Consider the following 20,985-nt stretch of genomic DNA (forward strand, 5'->3'; position numbering starts at 1 on the left):
GCAGTGTGACAGTCACAGTATATAAGTGGGGACGGTGTGGTGGAAATATTTTATTACTCATGCTATGTTTTGATGTGCCTGTGGTGATCCCCATTGGGGGGGGGGGGGTAGTGCCCTTCATTTCTCATTGATACTTTTGCAAGTGTTTTACAAAGTAGATCTACCTTAAACAGATGTCGTGTGCGAAAACTCAGTTTTACGTTGTCACTATGGGGCGCGACCACTTAAAGTGCCTAGGGCAGCACGAAGGCAAAATACAGCCCTGCCTGCATACACATATTGATTTGCAGAGATCATTAAACTTGTATCGCTAAAAGGGAATAAAGGGGATAAAGGGGACCTTAGCCTACCCTTATACACAAAAACGTATTGGCTGATTTCACCATAATCTAAGACAATTGAAGAGTTCTTAAGATTTTGAGATACAGAACAAATGCTCAAATCGCCCAGACATACAAAGTTTAAGAAAGGTTATTCCCATTCTATATTAATGAAATTTTAAAATGTTGGTAAAAACAATTAATTTATTAAACTCCTTCCCATTGTCAAGATCGGAGCTTTTTTTTAATCTTATAGTTTGCCATGACAGCATTAATCTAGAAATTGAGCAGAAGGCTTTTTTCTGCGTTCTCATAGACATAGCACCTACAAGCTATTCTCCATCAAGTTTGTAAGCACTGCTCTGAAGTTAGAAATATGGTATCAGTTCTACTGCGCTCCTTTGATGCTTGCAGCATAAGAGAGGACGCAGTTTGGGCAATTGCGCTATTTGCCTAAACTTCCAATCAATCAAGAGTGCACCTCATCCTAGGAAGCAGGAACCATGGAGGCAGAGGAACGGTGTGCTCCTGAAGATGGAAGGTGGGACAAAGCCTTTTTTATATAAATACATTTGAAAGGTCCTACATAACAGTCCAAGTGAAAGTGTGAATTAACTCACCGCCAGTTCACTGCCTGCACGGGTGTTTGTAATCTATGGTGGCATGTTCATCTAGGACAAAAAGACAAAAGAACAGCATTAGACTCCATATTGTATTATTAAGATTTACAAAATGTTAATCAAGCTTGAAAAAAATGACAGTTCCAATTAAGAAAGATAATCTATAAGAAAATAAAAAACACAAAACCACCTCAACAGTGGTTTAGTAATCGCTAAATCTGACATCTATACAAAGGAAGTGATGTACCTGTCTCATAGTAATCGTAGACTTTTGCTGTAGCCGGTTTTAGGTCCTTCACCGCAATGTCTTGCTCCACCGTAAAGGAGAATCTTACTTGTTTGCGATCAATCTATAGTGAGAGAACAATCCCCTTACTAAACCTTCAGTGGATATGTACAGCTATCAGAATTTAACGCGTGGATGCAGATATCAAATTTACTTGGAAAAGCACAATTATAGATTTGTATTCATAGACCTGAGAAAATGTATTTGAGTGGAATTGAATTCTCCTTGAATTTTACAAAAATCTGGATTCCCCAGAATATGAATTTTTATGGTCTCCAATTTGTTGAATTCTAGAATGCTAGGGAAACATTAAAACCCCCTAAAACAACAATACACACTGCTAGAGTTGAGCGAGTACCTACCTATTTGTACTCGCTATACTCATAACGAGTACTGTCTAATACTCGCATATTCGTTCCGAATAGCGTGTGCAATGCAAGTCAATGGGGAAAAACTCACAAAGTAATGAATAACCTGAATGCCGTACTATTTCTACGAGTACCGAATACATTGGGTTCCTCATTACATTGCGAGTATTCCCCATTGACTTGCATTGCACACGCTATTCGGAACAAATATGCAAGTAGCAGACAGTACTCGTTATAAGTATAGCGAGTACGAATAGCTAGCTACTTGGTCAACACTACTCACCGCTTACCTGTCTCGTAGTACCTGCAGTCCATTGTCCAGACCCCAGTGTCTCCTCTTTTCCTCTTCCCCGTCTCCTGTAATGTCTTCAATAATGTTCACTCCAGGCTGGGACTTCTACCGTGACCAGGCCACGGATGTCACTGCCTGCTGTGCCGACACTAGGGCAACTCGCTGTTGTCGCGAAGCCACAATGTTACTGCACACGTTGCCTGAGTGAAGACACATTGGGCATGTGCCATTATGACCATTACCTAGCGGTGACAGAAGCCACAGTCCAGAGTGAAAATTTCTTTGAAGAGCATACCCAGAGGGGATGGAGAAAAGAAAACCGAATGGCAGGCTATGGAGATGGCGGGCCAGATGAGCGTTGAGTTGAGTATTAATTTTCTTTACATCGTACATGTGTTATGGTTAGGAGTCTGCGGACTCCCCAGAAGATAATTAGGAACATTAAATTCATAGAGAATAATTTTGTGGAGACTTAAATTTCCTGTAAAATCTGCACGATTTTGCAAATTGGAGTCTTAGCTGAATTGATCTTTCTGACTAGTAATCACAGAGGGAACTCGGGTGTTCTTAGAAGGAAACACAATAGCACTAGGAAAGTAATAAAGACTGATACACACCTGGTCCAGGTACAAAATCACCAAGTCAGTTTTGATCTCACTTCTCTGGATTAACTTATTTTTCTCCAACTGTGAATAAAAATAAGTTGTTACAACTGGGATCAAAATGGACAAATTCCAAACTTCGAAAAAAGTGATATTGATATTTATTTATTATTTGGGTTCAGCATTATTTCAGCACATGGGTTATTGCACTTGTCCTCCAAAATCCATACATTTAGAGCAAATACTTTGCTTTTTCATTATAAGAGGACTCATTGGCTTTGATTCATGAAGATTTTTTTTGCCAGGTTTCTGGTGTACGACACCTTCAAATGTTGCTAAAGTTTTGCACAAAAATTCTGCAAGGTTTAGGGTTTTCCCACCAATTCTGATCAGCTTTGCTAAAAATGGGCAGAGCATGGAATAGACAAGGTGTGGCCAAGTCGCTCATCAAATTCATGAAATTTAGTGGCATAAATTTTGATACAAATGTACTTCAGTCCCTCAAATATAAGAAACCATATGTTTCTGACCACAAGGTCAGGGTCACACGACCATCTTCTCTCCATCTGAGACGGTCTGATTATTCTGATCAAACTCTGGTCAGAATGTGATCACAGTGGCATCAGTTTTTCTTTGACGTGGAAAGAAAAAATAAATTCTCCACCTTCTCCATTTTGTGAAAATCGAACTGCACTTAGATGTCACCCAACTGTTGTCTGTTTTTTCACAGATGCAAACTGCCATTGCCGATTTTGATCCCACACTCGGATCAAAAGTGGACATGTCTCTAAATTTTACATCGGACATGTGTGCAGCCCCATAGAATATCATGGGTGAGTACAGAATATCATAACGAGTGTTATCTGTGAAAAACACCGATAACACTCGTCCAAGATCAGTTGTGTGCACGAGACCTAAGAAGAACTGTTTTGCTCCAGAAAATGAGGCTAAAATTTTAGTACGTTCTTACAGTCTGAAGGCAATTTTACAAACAGTGTTTCCGCTTTTTGTCAGTCTGCAGGTAAATGCTTGATGAGTATTATATAGTGCAGGGGTTTACAACACCTGAATGCGTTCTTATCTGTTTCTCTTTGTCAGGTTACAGTCAGCCACCATGCCTCTACTTTCACGCAGCAGCAGGAGGCAGTAGGGGAAGGAGTGACGAGAAACAAACATCTCTGGCCAACAATCAAATGTCGGATCTTGGGCGCCCCTTTTGATTACTAGACTTTTCATATCTTTAGCTATGGAATGGGATTTTTACATCATTACAAATGTAAGACTATTTTTCTGTTACAGTATTAAGTATAAGCGCAAAGCTGTGTTATTAAAAGATCTTAAGGTACCGTCACACATAACGAGATCGCTAGCGAGATCGCAGCTGAGTCACCGTTTTGGTGACGCAGTAGCGATCCCGTTAGCGATCTCATTATGTGTGATGCCTACCAGCGATCAGGCCCCTGCTGTGAGATCGCTAGTCGTTGCTGAATGGTCCAGGTCATTTTCTTCAAAGGCGACGTCCTGCTGGGCAGGACACATCGCTGTGTTTGACACTGTGTGACAGGGTCACAGTGACTGCTGAGATCGTTATACAGGTCGCTACTGCGACCTGTATTGTTCCTGCATCGCTGGTAAAATCTGACTGTGTGACATCTCACCTGCGACCTCCCAGCGACTTACCTGCGATCCCTATCAGGTCGCATCGTTTTCGGGATCGCTGGTAAGTCGTGTAGTGTCCGACAATAGACAGTTACAGCATTTTGCTGTGCAAAATGCTCCCTGACTTTCTATTATTCCTGCTGTTAGTATTCAGTGTACTAGGTATCTCCTCTGCTAGGTTTTAATTCCTTTTCCTCTAGGACCCTGCAAAGTTCCTCTTCCCTTCAGATCCTAATTGTCATGACCATGCTCTGCAGGCTCGCCATTCTGCAGAGCCATTTTCTTGCCTTTGGTCTGTGAGCTGGCCTCCTGCAGAACTGGCTCACCCTTTTTAGTTCCCTCCGGATTTTTTGGCTCTTTCCTGAGTTTGGGGGGAGGGGTCCTCCGGATCTCGATTTGGATTAGTCTCCTCTTAATTATGGAGACGACCCTGCTGCTGCACCGCGAGTGATATTTCTGGTTTCGGGAAGTACTCGACTCTGATCTGCTTGTGTCTTCCCTGATCCTGTCCCGCTACCGCACCTCTCCTCCAGCTCTCCCGACTTCCTCCCTCTGCCCATGTCTGCATTCCCTGACCCCCTCTGTCTCATCCCCTCATTCCATTCTGCTCGTCCAGGTGTTCTGTCCTATTCACTCTGTTTACCGCCCTCTATTACCCACCTTCTCCACTCATTCCCATCCCTATTGACAGATCTCATCCCTGCCTACTAACTGACTCCCTTTGTGTACCGACTTCAGCTTGTGCTTTGACTTGGTTTTCCCTATTGTCCTGAACGTTACCTCTCTGTGCATTGACCTTGACCTGTTTGATTACTCTCCCCTAGGTTCTGCACCACTTAGGGTTTTCTTCTATTAGTTCCTGCCTGGTTGTGCTTGGGCGACACCTGGTAGTTTAGCCTCTAACTGCACCAGGTTTAGCTTCACACTAATCAATCATATGTATTTCCATGGGTTTAACTACTCTCATTTTCCCTGGACTTGTGCTGGGGATATTTAGTTCCTTCACAAGCTCTGGATGCAAGCAGGCTCTGTAGGATCATTCCCACTCTTTGCAGAACTTCTTCCTGATGCATCTGGAGATAAGTGGTTCATGTGCTTTTCCCATGTGTGGGCTCCCTTTGTCTTTTTTAGTGGGGTTGATGAAGAGCTCATCCCATACATTCCATATTTAGGGTTCAGCTCTAGGGTGATCCTAGGGTCAGCTATCCGGCTTGGAGCATAGGTGCGAAACCTATCTATGGTGGTGAGGAACCCCAGGGGCCAGCGGTATCTTTGGTCAGGGACCACCATCTCCCCCTTTCCTTTCCCTTTCGAAATTCACTTGGCATTCCCCCGTAAATATCGTGACACTTAGGGCACTAGAACAAAATCTGTAACAGAGTCCCTCACTTACCATGTGAAATTTAAGACAAGACATTGGTATGATGGCTAATTCTGGCTACCCATAGCTTTGCCCACCCTACGTTTAAAGGTGGTGTTACACGGTGCGATATATAACGATATGTCGTCGGGGTCACGTCGTTAGTGACGCACATCCGGCATCGTTTGACATATCGTAGCGTGCGACAGCTACAAGCGACTGAACGAGCAAAAATACTCACCTTATCGTTGCTCGTTGACACGTTGCTCATTTTCAAAATATCGGTCACATTCCTGGATGCAGGTTGTTCGTCGTTCCTGATGCAGCACACATCGCTCCGTGTGACACCCCGGGAATGACGAACACAGCTTACCTGCATCCCGCCGGCAATGAGGTAGAAAGGAGGTGGGTGTGATGTCACGTCCCACTCATCGCCGCCCCTCCGCTTCGATTGGGCGGCCACTGTGTGACGTCGCTGTGACGCAGAACGTCCCAACCCCTTCAGGAAGAGGATGTTCGCCGCCCACAGCGAGGTCGTTCGGAAGGTAAAGTCCGTGTGACGGGGGTGACCGACTTTGTGCATCACGGGCAACAAATTGCCCGTGACGCACAAACGATGGGGGCGGCTGCGATCGCACGATAAATCGACGTGTGTAACGGTGCCTTAAGTATTAGGTAAAAAAAAATGTTCACATTGAAAAGAGTCTTGCAACTATTTTTTTCTTTCTAAAGCGATGTTTAACCCTGTAACTTACTTTCTTTAAGGTGCTTTTATCTGGAATGTAACCAGACAACATCTTGACTTCAATGACGGCCATGTTAGATTTCTCCCGTCTACCGGTATAACTGAAAGAATAGAAATCCAGACATGGCATATACAGTATAATCATACATTCATTTTGAGTTACATTCCATGTTGTTCGATGCAATATTGGCAGCTGAAAAAGTTTGCATTGTGGCATCACTGTAGGTTTTTATAGAGCAACTCATTGGAGGCAAATAATAGTTATCATGAAAGCTGTGAAAGGATAAGAAAATAAAAAATAACAAAAAAATCTCACGAGACAGCGATGCGAAGTTCAAATCTTGTCACCGGATCCGATAGACATCTTCTTCCAGGATGTGGTGATACACTTAAGGAGAAGGTGGCTGCTTTTTTTGGAGGAGGAACATTGTATCTCAACACCGCCTATGAGTTAAAGAAGTAATTTCCCATAAAGTGAAAATAGGTCTATGGTACCTTATGTGATATTATTGTTTGCCTTATCTGTAGCATATGACACTTATGTTATATGCTTCCAAGATGCAGAAACAGGATATGATATTTTCAATGGTTTGTTAAATGGCCTGTTAACTTTTAGGACATCATGGAATGGAATGCACGGATTGTCAGTTTAGCTTTTGCTATGATTGTACATTTGAACAGATATTTTTAGCAGGAGATTCCCAGTAATCAATATTAGGCTGCAATGATTAGGACACAGAATGCTACATATACAGTCTCATACACCATTCAATGTCACCAGGTTCTTGCTGTGTAGTATGAGAGCAGCATGATGTAGGGGTTCTCTCTACTGCACATCTACCAGTTCTCTGAATATAACCCAGCCCACCCCACTGATTGGTGGCTTTGTACCAATCAGTGGTGGGGGTGGGGTTACAGAGAGCAGAAGGATTACATGGCACAAGAAACTAGTGCTCTAGTGATAATCTCCTGTAGATAAAATACTGATTTTATTGAAACAACAACATGCAGCTAAATAAGTCATACATTACTGGAATCAGGGTCTCAGCCCCTACATAATGCTGCTCCTCCCAGATTAAAGGGAACCTGTCACCACATTTGGTGACTAAACTGCGGCCACCACTAGTGGGCTCTTATATACAGCATTCTAACATGCTGTATATAAGAGCCCAGGCTGCTGTGTAGAACGTAAAAATCAATTTATAATACTTACCTTTTAAAGTCATTTTTACGTTCTACACAGCGGCCTGGGCTCTTATATACAGTATGTTAGAATGCTGTATATAAGAGCCCGGTGGTGGTGACCGCAACTTATAGTCACCAAATCTGGTGACAGGTTCCTTTTAAATAGCAAAAAACCTGCTGATAGATTCCTTTTAAACCCTATGGAGCTGAGAGAGGATGCTCCACTCTGGACTCCCAGCATGCGTCTAGTGTGGTTCTGGACTTTTTAATATTGCAGTTGTTCACTGAAATCTGCATTTGTGGGAAAAAATGCAGTAAGAGTCCACTCATTTACCGTAGTAAAAATATATAGCAGGTTTTTTTTCCACAATGTTTTGAAACCAGTGACAAAAATTGGGAAGGCCTTCCTTGTATTACTACACGACTCCCAGGTCTGAGGGCTTCATAATTTATATGGCCATAGAGGTTATTGAATACCCCTAGTTAATCTCTTGAGTAAAAGCGATGGTGACAAAGATGGTATAGCAAATAATTATTGTGAATATATAAAAGTATAAAGAAAAAAAACATTTCCATACTTTTTACAAACCATTTGAAATGTGTTACATTTTTACAAAATTTTATATAAGTTTACATGAGACAAAAATAGACTTACATTGTATCGGTAAATATGTCGTAATCTCAGTTGTAATATCTTTAGAATATGCTTACTATACAAAATTATCAGTCTGTACAAAGGGCTAGTAAGACTTAGTACAGCGTAGTCCCCACTAGGTGGCAGCAGAGTAGTGAAGGAGAGACAAGTAACACTGTAAGAGAAAGGCAGCTGAAGTATAGCACAGTAACTTCTTCAGGCTGTTAACAGGCGAACCACCAGGGGGCAATAGAGTAGTCATACAGTCAAGGTCTAGCCAGAAAAGTCAAGTCACTGCAAAGGGAGGATCAAAATCAAGTCAGAACACAGAACAGAGTCAGAAGCCGGGAGATCAGGTATGCAGAGGGAAACACAAACAGACCGGAGCGGGAAGTCAGGGACTGGGACAGGCAGACGAACGGGGGAGGGTCAAAGTCTGGACACAGAAGCAGGGAGGCAGGACAGATCAGGAACACTCACCAGAACCAGTCTACATGCTGCAAGGCAGAAATATCACTGGCACTGAGGTATAGAGGCAATATATAGCGTCCTGGGATCCAGAACGAGGCAAGGGAAATTAACCCCTGACATGACCAGGCTAGAGCTGAGTGTAACCATAGCAGGGAAAAGCCAGCCGGGATCATGACAAAATCACATTTATAATCTGACTTTAATTTATCATTGCTCATTCTGCATTTAGAATAGAGAGATGAAAATGTGACTCAGCCTATAATGCAGAAACTAAACCGAGAGCAACTACCGTAATTTTTTTTATTGAAATCCCAATATCAATCTGTTGTCATGGGCATTGTTTTTGGCAGCATGGGGTCCATAGGGTTTCCATGGACATTCTTAGTGGAAGCCACTCCATTTACTAGATCCCTGCTGTTGCCCAGGCCCTTAATATTTAACTATTGTACAGTGATATGTACCTATAAAGGGACCACAGTAAGCTGCTAAATGGTGGAGCAAGTTGGCAACAAAAAGGGTCATCATACTGTCACAGGTGTGTCACGGATGACAGACTGTTGTGGTTTCTGCAAGTAGAATGTCAAAGTGTCTGGCTGCGCAAAATGCTCCCTGACTTTCTATTGTTCCTGCTGTTAGTATTCATTGTACTAGGAAGCTTTTCTGCTGGATTTTCATCTATTCCCCTTTAGGACCCAGCAGAGCTCTCCTTCCGTCCAGCTGATGATTATTGGTATTCCCCTTGTGCTTAAATACTCCCTTCTTCCCTGGACTTGTGCTGGTGATATTTAATTCATTCAAGCTCTAGCTGCAAGGAGGTGGCTTGCTTTCATTTGTGGTATCTTTAATGTAACTTTGCTGAACTTCTGCCTGAGTCATCTGTGGATATGTAGCTCATGCATTTTCCCCTGTGTCCTCCTTGTGTCTTCTTTAGTGTTTATTGCGGTTGACTAAGAGACAAGCTGACCAACTGCTCTCCCTCATTGGCTAGCATTGGTCAGAGTGCAATGCGAGATTTTCTCGCATTGCACTCGTCGATTTCAACGCTCGTGTGAGCGTACCCTTAGGTCCACACTTGAAGGCACTACAGCCTGAGTAGTCCAATAGCAAGTACTGATGATCATTTTTAATATTTGGTTGTATCTAGAATGTTAGACATTTCACTCCTTACCTGAACAAAAACACAACCATTCCCTGTTCCTGTCACAGTGTAGTCTTCAGGAATTTTAGATAGTGTTGCCCTTTGGAGTAGGAGCTGGTTATTCTTGTCCACATGAAATTTCTCAAGAAATCCTGACTTGGAAGTGACCGCCACATTCACATCTCCTTTGTCAGAAAATGTCATCTCTGCATACGTGGCCAGAGCCTGAAGAGCTACCACCGTGTCCTTCAAAAGGGAAAAGTACATTAATAGGTACAAGGGAAGCATACACTAATAAGCAAAAGGGTAACAATGTTTTTAAGTCTTGACTTTCAGACTCCGTATTTCACCATCCATTTTAAATGTGAGACTACCTTCATTTTATAGACAATAATCTTCAGTCAGTGATTTAACAAGGAATAGGATGGAGCAGAGCTAGGATTACTGATCAGGTCACCTAAAGTTGTTCCAACAGGTGAGTTTGCTGGCAGTGGAGTGAGTTTAGAGGAGGAGTTAAATAGGATAGGGTTGGAGTAGTTGAGAGAGGAGTGAAAAATTACAGGGCGATTGGTTCGGAAGGGGAGCTCCAGAGGAGGGAGTCTAGAAATGGATTTTATGTTAGAGGATGTGGCCTTGATGCTAGGGCCAATCAGGGAACCCGAGGTAACCTCTGGAGGTCTGGAGCCTACGGCTCAACCCGACGGGTTTAGAGAGTTGCTTGACTAGAGAGCCATTGGGACCCAGTTGCGGACAAAGGTGTGCGGTATTCGGGGGAAGAGGCACATAACTCAGAGTATTGAGGACATCCAACGGGGGGCAGCACAAGTAGTACCCCACAGACTGAGGAAAGAAGACCATATCTGTCATAACAGAGCGAAGAATAAAAGTAAACAAAACTGGTTGGTTAAGTAAACTCTGGTGTCATACGTCTTACTACGTCAAGGACTGGCAGCATGGGTGACGGACACTGGCGGAAGCAGATAGTAAGTGTTGTGTACCCCGCCCGAAGTCAGTTCTTAGCAAAGGCGAGCGGCCCAGGGCCGGCCCCCTCCTTCATTTTTATATTATTACACTGATATCCCTTGATACAGATACCTTAAAATATAATATGATTGGACTCAATGCTTTGTGATCATTAGAACCAGCAAGTTTGCTGTTCTTTAGATTTTTACTTTACCTGTGTAGAAGAGTAGCCTCCATATGGATTCTGCTGTTTGGTCAACCAGTTCACAATCTGTGAACATTTCACCAAATCTGGACTAGGACCAGACAGAAAAGCTAGGAGAACATAGGAGGTCATCTCCACCTCTGCCGAGGAAGCTCGGTACCAGTATTCCTTCTCAGAGGGAGGAGCGGAGTCACGCTTCCAGTGCAGTTGTCCATCTGTAGGGGAGGTAAGCAATTTGTGTAAATCTTCATAAAGATAGATTATATTTGTTATATAGTAGTAAATATACTACACTTTAGTGATCTAGACAAAAAAAACCTGTGAAATTCTATTAAAATATTAATAGATATTTATAGAAATATGGCTCAGGAATATGTCTTGTACAGACATGAATTCTGAATACTCTACAGACGTGAGTGGTGCCGCACATATACAACTTTTTTTCAGATTCATTTTGGACTAATTTCTTTTTTTTCTATAACAATCACTAACCGATCATCCATCTCTATTGAAACTTTTTTTTCCTAAGGAGCAATGTGTTTTATAGAGTTTTCTGTCCTAGTTGCAGAGGAGGTTGTCAGTCAAATTATAAGGGGAGCGATAACAGTGCGGTCACTATGTGGAGAGCAATGACTCCACACAGCCCCCGGACTGACCCAATAACTTGAAGTAAGCAGCTGCAGGGTGAATAAAACAGTTTTCCTGCAGCTGATGTTCTAGGTGAACAGTCAAACCTATTTAAAATGCAATTTCCTCCAGATTACCACTATGTCTGCAGGTAAAGAGAGTTGTTTTTTTATCTGATGGGTTCCCTTAAAGCATCACTCTAGCATTCTTTTTTTTTTTATTTTAGAACTCGTGTGGTGGTTTAAAAGTCCCTGTTTTTTGTTTTGTCCCTATTTGGGGGTTTGCCTTGGTCTGCAGCCCTGCTTATTGTAACCAACTTAATTTTTCAATAAAAAAAGAGATTAAATATAAAAGTCCCTGTCGCCATGCTCATCTTTTTCCAGAGTTGGTCCTATCCATCTGCGGTGATTTGTGACTTACCAGCAGCCCCAGTGTTTCATCGAGTGTGCCAGAGGTCACAACTAGGGATGATCGAATACCTCAAATATTCGGCTTTGCGAATATTTTCCAAATACCTCGCCGCTATTTGGCTATTTGATGCACAATGTAAGTCTATGGGAAGCCCGAATAGTACCGAATGGTTATTTGGGTTTCCCATAGACATACATTGCGCATCGAACATTCGCAAATAGTCGAATAGCCATGACGTATTCGGAAAATATTCGCGAAGCCGAATAATCAAAGTATTCGATCATCCCTAGTCACAACACTATAAAAGTCTATGGGAGCCTTATTCTTGCTCTCATAGACTTGCATTAAGAGTTTGTGATGTAACTTCTAACTTCCAGCCAGTCAGAAACTATGCGCACAAGATAGTTCTGCGGGACCGGAGCGTTACTGAAAAACGATGAAGATGGCAGCAGGTGAGTATAATAACGGGGCAGAAGAAACATTTTAAAAAAAATCACTCCAGAGCTGAAAACACCCAACAGCACTGGAGTGGTGCTGTAATATTTGCTCACCTCCCCGTACGGCCTTTTCCTCCAATTTCTTCATGAAAGTTTCTCTGAGTTCAGTCTCTTCAGACAATGAGAAGGTGTAGGCCAGCAGAGCCTGGGTGTATACATTGCTGACATCCACCGAGGTGTTCTTCAGACATGAGAGAGCCTTGCTTAGTGATGGATACTGAAAGGAAAAAAATAAATATGGTACATTTTTTTTATATACTCTATGACACATCAAGACAACGACCAACCAAGACATGCATTTCTACTATGATCGCAACTGAAACCACAGCTCGGTAAATAGTTACAAAATATATTTACATGTGGTTAGCCACCTTGCTTCTTGGACTATAGGATTTGTTTAAATCCCACTTCTTATAGTTAAGGGAGCAACAGTGCTGGTTTACAATTTATATTTTGAATGGTGGGTCACATATTGGGAAATTATATATTAATCCCTTCAACACCCGGCGATTTTCCATTTTTCGTATTTCCCTTTCTTTTTTCCAAGAGCCATAACTGTTTTATTTTTCCGTCAATATAGCCATATGAGTCCTAATTGTAGTTTTAAATGACACCATTCTGCCCCATAATGTACTGAAAAATGGGGAAAAAAAATCCAAGTGCAGAGAAATTGCAGAAAAACTACAATTCCACAATGGTTTTTTGGATTTTTTTTTATTTTTTATTTTTCACTATGATCACTATATGGTAAAACTGACCTGACAGTATATATTTATTTATATATATATATATATATATATATATATATATATATCTCCAAAAGATCAGAAGGCAGCACTCCACTTCTCTTTCAAATAAAATCTTCTTTAATGGCCCACATCACAGAATATTTCGGTCAAAAGCTGACCTTTTTCCAACAGTGTTGGAAAAAGGTCAGCCTTTGGCCGAAACGTCCTGTGATATTACCATTAAAGAAGATTTTACTGTATTTGAAAGAGAAGTGGAGTGCTGCCTTCTGATTTTTTTGGAAATATTGAAGGGACGGTAGGATGCTGTTGTGAAGGATTTTGCACCCATGTTATTTTTAAGTGCTGCTCTGAAAATTGTTTCTATATATTGATTTAAGTAGTGAAGAAAAAATATCAAAAATTTATCAAAAAAAAGAACTGCACTTTTGTCGCCATTTTCCGAGACCCGTAGAGTTCTCATCTTTTGGGATCTGGGGCTCAGCGATGGCTTACCGTGTTTTTCCGCCCTGAGCTGATGTTTCTAATTATATCATTTTGGTATAAATGTGATGGTTTGGTTGCCTCTTATTGCATTTTATCACAATTTTGTGGTGACCAAAAAACCTTACTTCTGGTGCTTTGATATTTTTTTCTCTCTACAATCTTTACCAGTCAGATTAATTAATTTTATATTTTGATAGATCTTGCATTTCTAAACTCGGCGACCAGTATGTGTTTTTTGTTTTTTTTTTAGATTGCTTTATTTTCATTGTGTAAATGGGGGAAAGGGAGAATTTCAATTTGTGTTCTTTTTTATTTTTTCATATTTTTTTTACATATTTTTTTTTTACAATCTTTATTGTTTTTACTATTGTATGGAGTAGATAAGAAAAGGGTTAAACCGCACTGCCGGGTAATGGAATGATCACTGAAGATCAGTATAGGATAATTCTTGTGATTTTGTTGTTCAACGCGTTTCAGAGTATAATAACTCCTCAGTATAAGATAATTCTTGTGATTTTATTGTTCAACGCGTTTGGGAGTATAAGTATAAAATAATTATTGTGATTTTATTGTTCAACGCGTTTCGGAGTATAATAACTCATCAGTATAAGATAATTCTTGTGATTTTATTGTTCAACGCGTTTCGGAGTATAATAACTCCTCAGTATAAGATTCTTCTGATTTTATTGTTCAACGCGTTTCGGAGTATAATAACTCCTCAGTATAAGATTCTTGTGATTTTATTGTTCAACGCGTTTGAGAGTATAATAAACTCCTCAGTATAAGATTCTTGTGATTTTATTGTTCAACGCGTTTCGGAGTATAAATAACTCCTCAGTATAAGATTCTTCTGATTTTATTGTTCAACGCGTTTCGGAGTATAATAACTCCTCAGTATAAGATTCTTGTGATTTTATTGTTCAACGCGTTTGAGTATAATAACTCCTTCTTCAGGAACAAAAAACAATAATGTACATTATTCATAGTAATATAGTATCATAGTTTTTAAGGTTGAAGGGAGACTCTAAGTCCATCTAGTTCAACCTGTAGCCTAACATGTTGATCCAGAGGAAGGCAATAAAACCCCAATGTGGCAAACAAGTTCCAATGGGGAAAAAATTTCCTTCCTGACTCCACATCCGGCAATCAGACTAGTTCCCTGGATCAATACCCTGTCATAAAATCTAATATACATAACTGGTAATATTACATTTTTCAAGAAAGGCGCCCAGGCTCTGCTTAAATGTTAGTAGTGAATCACTCATTACAACACCATGCGGCAGAGCGTTCCACAGTCTCACTGCTCGTACAGTAAAGAATCCTCGTCTGTGATTATCATTAAACCTTCTTTCCTCAAGACGTAGCGGATGCACCCGTGTTCCAGTCGCAGGCCTAGGTGTAAAAAGATCTTTGGAAAGGTCTCTGTACTGTCCCCTCATATATTTATACATTGTGATTAGATCCCCCCTAAGCCTTTGTTTTTCCAGACTAAATAACCCCAAGTTTAATAACCTGTCTTGGTATTGCAGCCCACCCATTCCTCTAATAATCTTGGTGGCTCTTCTCTGCACCCTCTCCAGTTCAGCTATGTCCTTCTTATATATCAGTGACCAGAATTGTACACAGTATTCTAAGTGCGGTCGCACTAGTGACTTGTACAGAGGTAGAACTATATTTTTTTCATGAACACTTATACCTCTTTTAATACATCCCCTTATTTTATTAGCCCTGGCAGCAGTTGCCTGACACTGTCCACTAAAGTGAAGTTTACCATCCACCCATACACCCAAGTCTTTTTCTGTGCCTGTTTTACCCAGTGTTCTACAATTAAGTACATAATCATAAATGTTATTTCCTCTACCCAAGTGCATGACCTTACATTTATCTACATTAAACTGCAATTGCCACTTCTCAGCCCAATCCTCCAATTTACATAAATCTCCCTGTAATATAAAATTATCCTCCTCTGTATTGATTACCCTGCAGAGTTTAGTATCATCTGCAAATATTGAAATTCTACTCCGCATGCCCCCAACAAGGTCATTTATAAATATGTTGAAAAGAAGCGGGCCCAATACTGACCCCTGTGGTACCCCACTATGAACTGAGACCCAGTCCGAGTACATACCATTAATAACCACCCTTTGTTTCCTATCACTGAGCCAGTTTTTAACCCAGTTACACATATTTTCCCCTATCCCCATTATTCTCATTTTATGTACAAACCTTTTGTGTGGCACCGTATCAAAAGCTTTTGAAAAGTCCATATACACAACATCCACTGCATTTCCCTGGTCCAGGCTTGAACTTACCTCTTCATAGAAGCTGATCAAATTAGTTTGACAGGATCGATCCCTCATAAACCCATGTTGATACTCTGTCATAAGGTTATTTTTCTTGAGATACTCCAGTATAGCATCTCTCAAGAAACCCTCAAGGATTTTACCAACCGTAGAGGTTAAACTTACCGGCCTATAATTTCCCGGCTCACTTTTTGTCCCCTTTTTGAATATTGGCACCACATTTGCTATGCGCCAGTCCTGCGGTACCGACCCTGTTATTAAGGAATCTGAGAAGATTAAAAATAATGGTCTATCTATCACAGAACTCAATTCCTGTAGTACTCTGGGGTGTATGCCATCCGGGCCCGGAGATTTGTCAACCTTAGTGATTTCGAGGCGGCGGCGTACTTCCTGCTGGGTTAAGCAGGTAATATTCAAGGGTGAATTTATGGTATCACTGGTCATGTCATCTGCCATGGCATTTTCTTGTATAAAAACCGTAGAAAAAAAGTCATTCAGCAGGTTGGCTTTACCCTCATCCCCCTCCACCATTTCACCAAGACTATTTTTAAGGGGGCCAACACTATCGCTTTTCAGTTTTTTACTGTTTATGTAGTTAAAGAATATTTTAGGATTATTTTTACTTTCTCTCACAATGAGTCTCTCTGTCTCAAACTTAGCTAACTTAATTTGCTTTTTACATATTTTATTTAATTTTCTATAATTATATAATGCCTCATCACTACCTACCCTCTTTAATTCTTTTAAGGCTTTCTATTTTTCTTTTATTGCTTCCCTTACAGCTCTATTTAGCCATAGGGGTTTTTTCCTATTTCTAGCATGTTTGTTCCCATAGGGTATATTTTCTGCACAAGCCCTATTGCCAAGGGTATATTTTCTGCACAAGCCCTATTGCCTAAATATTTTCTGCACAAGCCCTATTAATTTTTTAATTTTTCATTATGAAGGAGTTATTATACTCCGAAACGCGTTGACAATAAAATCACAAGAATTATCCTATACTGATCTTCAGTGATCATTCTATTACCCGACAACCCATCGGTGATCACTGGGTTTCCAATGGGAGCTGAGAATGAGGCACTTTTCGTATGGTGCACAAAGTAAACCCTTGCCCCCAATTTCCACTTGAACGTTTGTTTGCTTCATCTTCTCGGACCATATTGGGACTATTAAACAGTTCAGAGTTTACGAAGATACAAATTTAATGAATAGAAAATAGTAGTAATAGTAGGTAAATAATCTAACATGTCAAAACTTTATGTCTTACCTGTCGAGATACACCGGCCTCCAAAAGGCCAATAGTTATATAAGCAGAGAGAGAAATTTCATCTTCTACTCCTCCCTGAAACATAAATGAAACATAAAAGTTAGGGAATACACACCTAATTTATTCATTTAAATATATTAATAAATATTGTTTTCTTCTAATCAGTTTGTTTTATTGTTTTTACTTTATATTACTTTTTTTTTCTTTACATGGTTATAGATACAGTTTTCTTTCATTACTATTTTTACAATTTCATAAGCAGAGGTCACTGTGCAGAGAGAGGGGGGAGGTAAGATGAGCCGCGCCGTTACCTAATATTAATGCTATTATCCAGTGTTATCTTTTTCAAGCTTTCTAATAAAAATGTCACTTTTCATTGTTATCCTGCCCTTTTATTACACTATAATGAGATGCGGACGCTGTGAGGGCTCAATGGGCAATATAAGCTATGTGGTTCCAATAAATTGAATTGCAACATCCAAATTTACTGAAAAAGTAAAAAAAGTTCCAAGTTCCGTATAAATGTAGGGTAGACTCTCAAAAATGGATTTCTTATGGTGGGCACATTTCAAAATTGTGCATAATTATAGAACCATAAATGTAATGTAAATTTATTACATAAAAGTGCATCTCAATAAATTAGAATATCATCAAAATATTAATTTATTTCAGTAATTCAATACAAAAAGGGAAACACATACCTATATTATATAGAATCATTACACACAGAAGGATCTATTTCTATATATTATATAGAGTCATACACACAGAGGGATCTATTTCTATATATTATATAGAGTCATTACACACAGAGGGATCTATTCCTATATATAATATAGTCATTATACACAGAGGGATCTATTCCTATATATTATATAGAGTCATTACACACAGAGTGATCTATTTCTATATATTATAGTCATTACACACAGAGGGGTCTATTTCTATATATTATATAGAGTCATTACACACAGAGGGATCTATTCCTATATATAATATAGTCATTATACACAGAGGGATCTATTCCTATATATTATATAGAGTCATTACACACAGAGGGATCTATTTCTATATATTATAGTCATTACACACAGAGGGGTCTATTTCTATATATTATATAGAGTCATTACACACAGAGGGATCTATTCCTATATATAATATAGTCATTATACACAGAGGGATCTATTCCTATATATTATATAGAGTCATTACACACAGAGGGATCTATTTCTATATATTATAGTCATTACACACAGAGGGGTCTATTTCTATATATTGTATAGAGTCATTACACACAGAGGGATCTATGTCTATATATTATAGTCATTACACACAGAGGGATCTATTTCTATATATTATATAGAGTCATTACACACAGAGGGATCTATTTCTATATATTATATAGAGTCATTACAGAGTGATCTATTTCAAGTGTTCAGTTCTGTTCATGATGATGATTATGGCTTACAGCCAATGAAAACCCAAAAGTCATTATCTCAGAAAATTAGAATAATTACCACAAAACACATGCAAAGGCTTCCTAAGCGTTTAAAATGGTCCCTTAGTCTGGTTCTGTAGGCTACACAATCATGGGGAAGACTGCTGACTTGACAGATGTCCAGAAGGCATTCATTGACACACTTCACAAGGAGGGTAAGCCACAAAAGGTCATTGGTAAAGAAGCTGGCTGTTCACAGAGTGCTGTATCCAAGCATATTAATGGAAAATTGAGTGGAAGGAAAAAGTGTGGTAGAATAAGGTGCACAAGCAATTGGGATAGCCGCAGTCTTGATAGGATTGATAATAAAAGGCCATTACAAAATTTGAGGGAGATTCACAAGGAGTGGACGCTGCTGGAGTCAGTGCTTCAAGAACCACCACACACAGACATATCCAGGTGTGAGATGCCGAGGGGAGAAGTACTAGAGAACAGGTATGTTTCCTCTCGCTTCATTTCATATGCCTCCATGTTTTGATTGTGGAGTGGTCAGCCCATGCAAATGGCATGGAAAAACCTGGAAAAGTCAGATCTGGCTCAGCAATCGGTCGCTGAAGCCTGTTGATTTTGGTGTAATTTTGGACTCGGTTTTTCCTGGAGTAATCAGTAGGAATGGCAGCGGGACTAGTTGCACCCCCTCTACACATTCAGTCCAGGTTTTGATTCCTCACTGGATCAGGTGAAATAATCAGGAGGCATTCAGAACAAGGAACCTGCTGAGGAGAGCAGTACGGGCTCATGACTGCTGGTGCAGAGACACCATACCTCTGCTTGCTGTGCTGAGGAGCTGACACAATAAGAGAATACCGTTTTGTTTATTGCATAGGTTTTATTTTGCAGTTAGCATATTGATGTTAGTCAGTGCCCAGACGGCCATAGACATTTATTTTCCTGTTTCTTTTGTATGTGTGACACTGAGTGATAGGTGTACACAATAAACCCGGCCGTGGCCATACTTGTGTGGAACCTGCCGGTCTGCCGCTGTCATCTGTGAATCCATAACCATTTGCTTAGACCGAAGCAAAGATCCCAGCTGAGCTATATCCCCCGTCTCACACAGGATATGGACCACAAGTGTCGTATTCTTTGTGTCAAGCCACTCATGACCAATAGACAACACCAGAAACAATGAAAATGAAGAAGACGATCCAGCTGAGTGATCGGGTGATTTATTCAGTGCATCACTCAGCTGAATCGTCTTCTTCATTTTCACTGCTTTGCGGCCAGGGCCGGAGCCGAGTCTGAGGCACGGTGAGGTCAGATGTGGGTGAGCTGGATTCCTTTACAAACGCCAGAAGCGTCTTACTTGGGCCAAGGAGAAGAAGAACTGGACTGTTGCTCAGAGGTCCAAGGTGTTGTTTTCAGATGAAAGTAAATTTTGCATTTTTTTTGGAAATCGCGGTCCCAGAGTCTGGAGGAAGAGTGAAGGCCACAATCCAAGCTGCTTGAGGCATACATCCCAACTTTTGAAGAATGGAAAGAGGGACAAAGCCTGCGGCGTGCACAGCGCGCTGCGGCAAATTTTGACCACGCCCCTAGCCACACCCATTTGGCAGCAGGGATCATTCAGCAGATGCCCCAGACTGTTTATTCATAGTCATAGGAGACAGAATTTTCTTATATTTATATGTGTCACTATATGACATATTGCTTATTTGTGCCTATAAGGTCATGTTCACACGTTGCATAAATTTTGTTTCTTTTTGTTTCTACCGCTATTTGCACCAAACTACACAATCCATTTTTGCTGCATTTTTTATGCCTTTTTTCTATTATTATAATTAATAATAATAATTATTATTGTTATTATTATTATTATTATTATTATTCTTGTCCAAGCAAAGTGGATGTGATGTCATGAAATTTCCGACCCTTTTGCATGTAAAGACGCTGCTGAACTGTGCGGTTTGGGTGTTTTTTTTTCTTCATAAGCTTCAGGATTCACATCTGTACCAAACATGTATCAAATAAGGAGGACAATGCATAAAAAATATTGCAAACACGCAATAATCAGAGGAGATTATTATTGCGCTCGAGGTGCAAACAACTGCAGAAAAAACGCAGCATTTACACTAGGTGTGAACATGGCCTCTACAATACGTTTGTATTACATTTTTTATGGGTTTTAATAAAGAAAAACAATAAATTGTGCCATTTTTTTACGCCATTTACCAATCCCGATAAATAATCTAATCACTGTGTTGTTTGGGTCGTTACGATTACAGGGACACCAAATATGTCCATGTTATTTGCTGATTTGTGATGTTTATTATTTTATAAAAAAGTGTAATAAAATGACATT

General features: G+C 40.2%; 1 protein-coding gene across 1 annotated transcript in view; it reads right to left on the reverse strand.

Moving 5' to 3' along the window:
- Positions 1 to 20,985, reverse strand: part of LOC142310806 (alpha-2-macroglobulin-like) — a 160,777-nt gene that overhangs the window by 7,131 nt on the left and 132,661 nt on the right. The window contains exons 27-35 of the mRNA XM_075348518.1: positions 17,186 to 17,260; positions 12,438 to 12,600; positions 10,858 to 11,063; positions 9,711 to 9,926; positions 6,569 to 6,696; positions 6,263 to 6,353; positions 2,504 to 2,572; positions 1,188 to 1,290; positions 941 to 991 (exon numbers count right to left, since the gene is read on the reverse strand). Of these exons, the coding sequence (XP_075204633.1) occupies positions 948 to 991; positions 1,188 to 1,290; positions 2,504 to 2,572; positions 6,263 to 6,353; positions 6,569 to 6,696; positions 9,711 to 9,926; positions 10,858 to 11,063; positions 12,438 to 12,600; positions 17,186 to 17,260 (1,095 nt within the window). The 3' untranslated portion in view covers positions 941 to 947. The remainder of the gene's footprint in view (positions 1 to 940; positions 992 to 1,187; positions 1,291 to 2,503; positions 2,573 to 6,262; positions 6,354 to 6,568; positions 6,697 to 9,710; positions 9,927 to 10,857; positions 11,064 to 12,437; positions 12,601 to 17,185; positions 17,261 to 20,985) is intronic.

The sequence above is a fragment of the Anomaloglossus baeobatrachus genome, chromosome 5, assembly GCF_048569485.1.
Source record: "Anomaloglossus baeobatrachus isolate aAnoBae1 chromosome 5, aAnoBae1.hap1, whole genome shotgun sequence".
Taxonomy (NCBI): Eukaryota; Metazoa; Chordata; class Amphibia; order Anura; family Aromobatidae; genus Anomaloglossus; species Anomaloglossus baeobatrachus.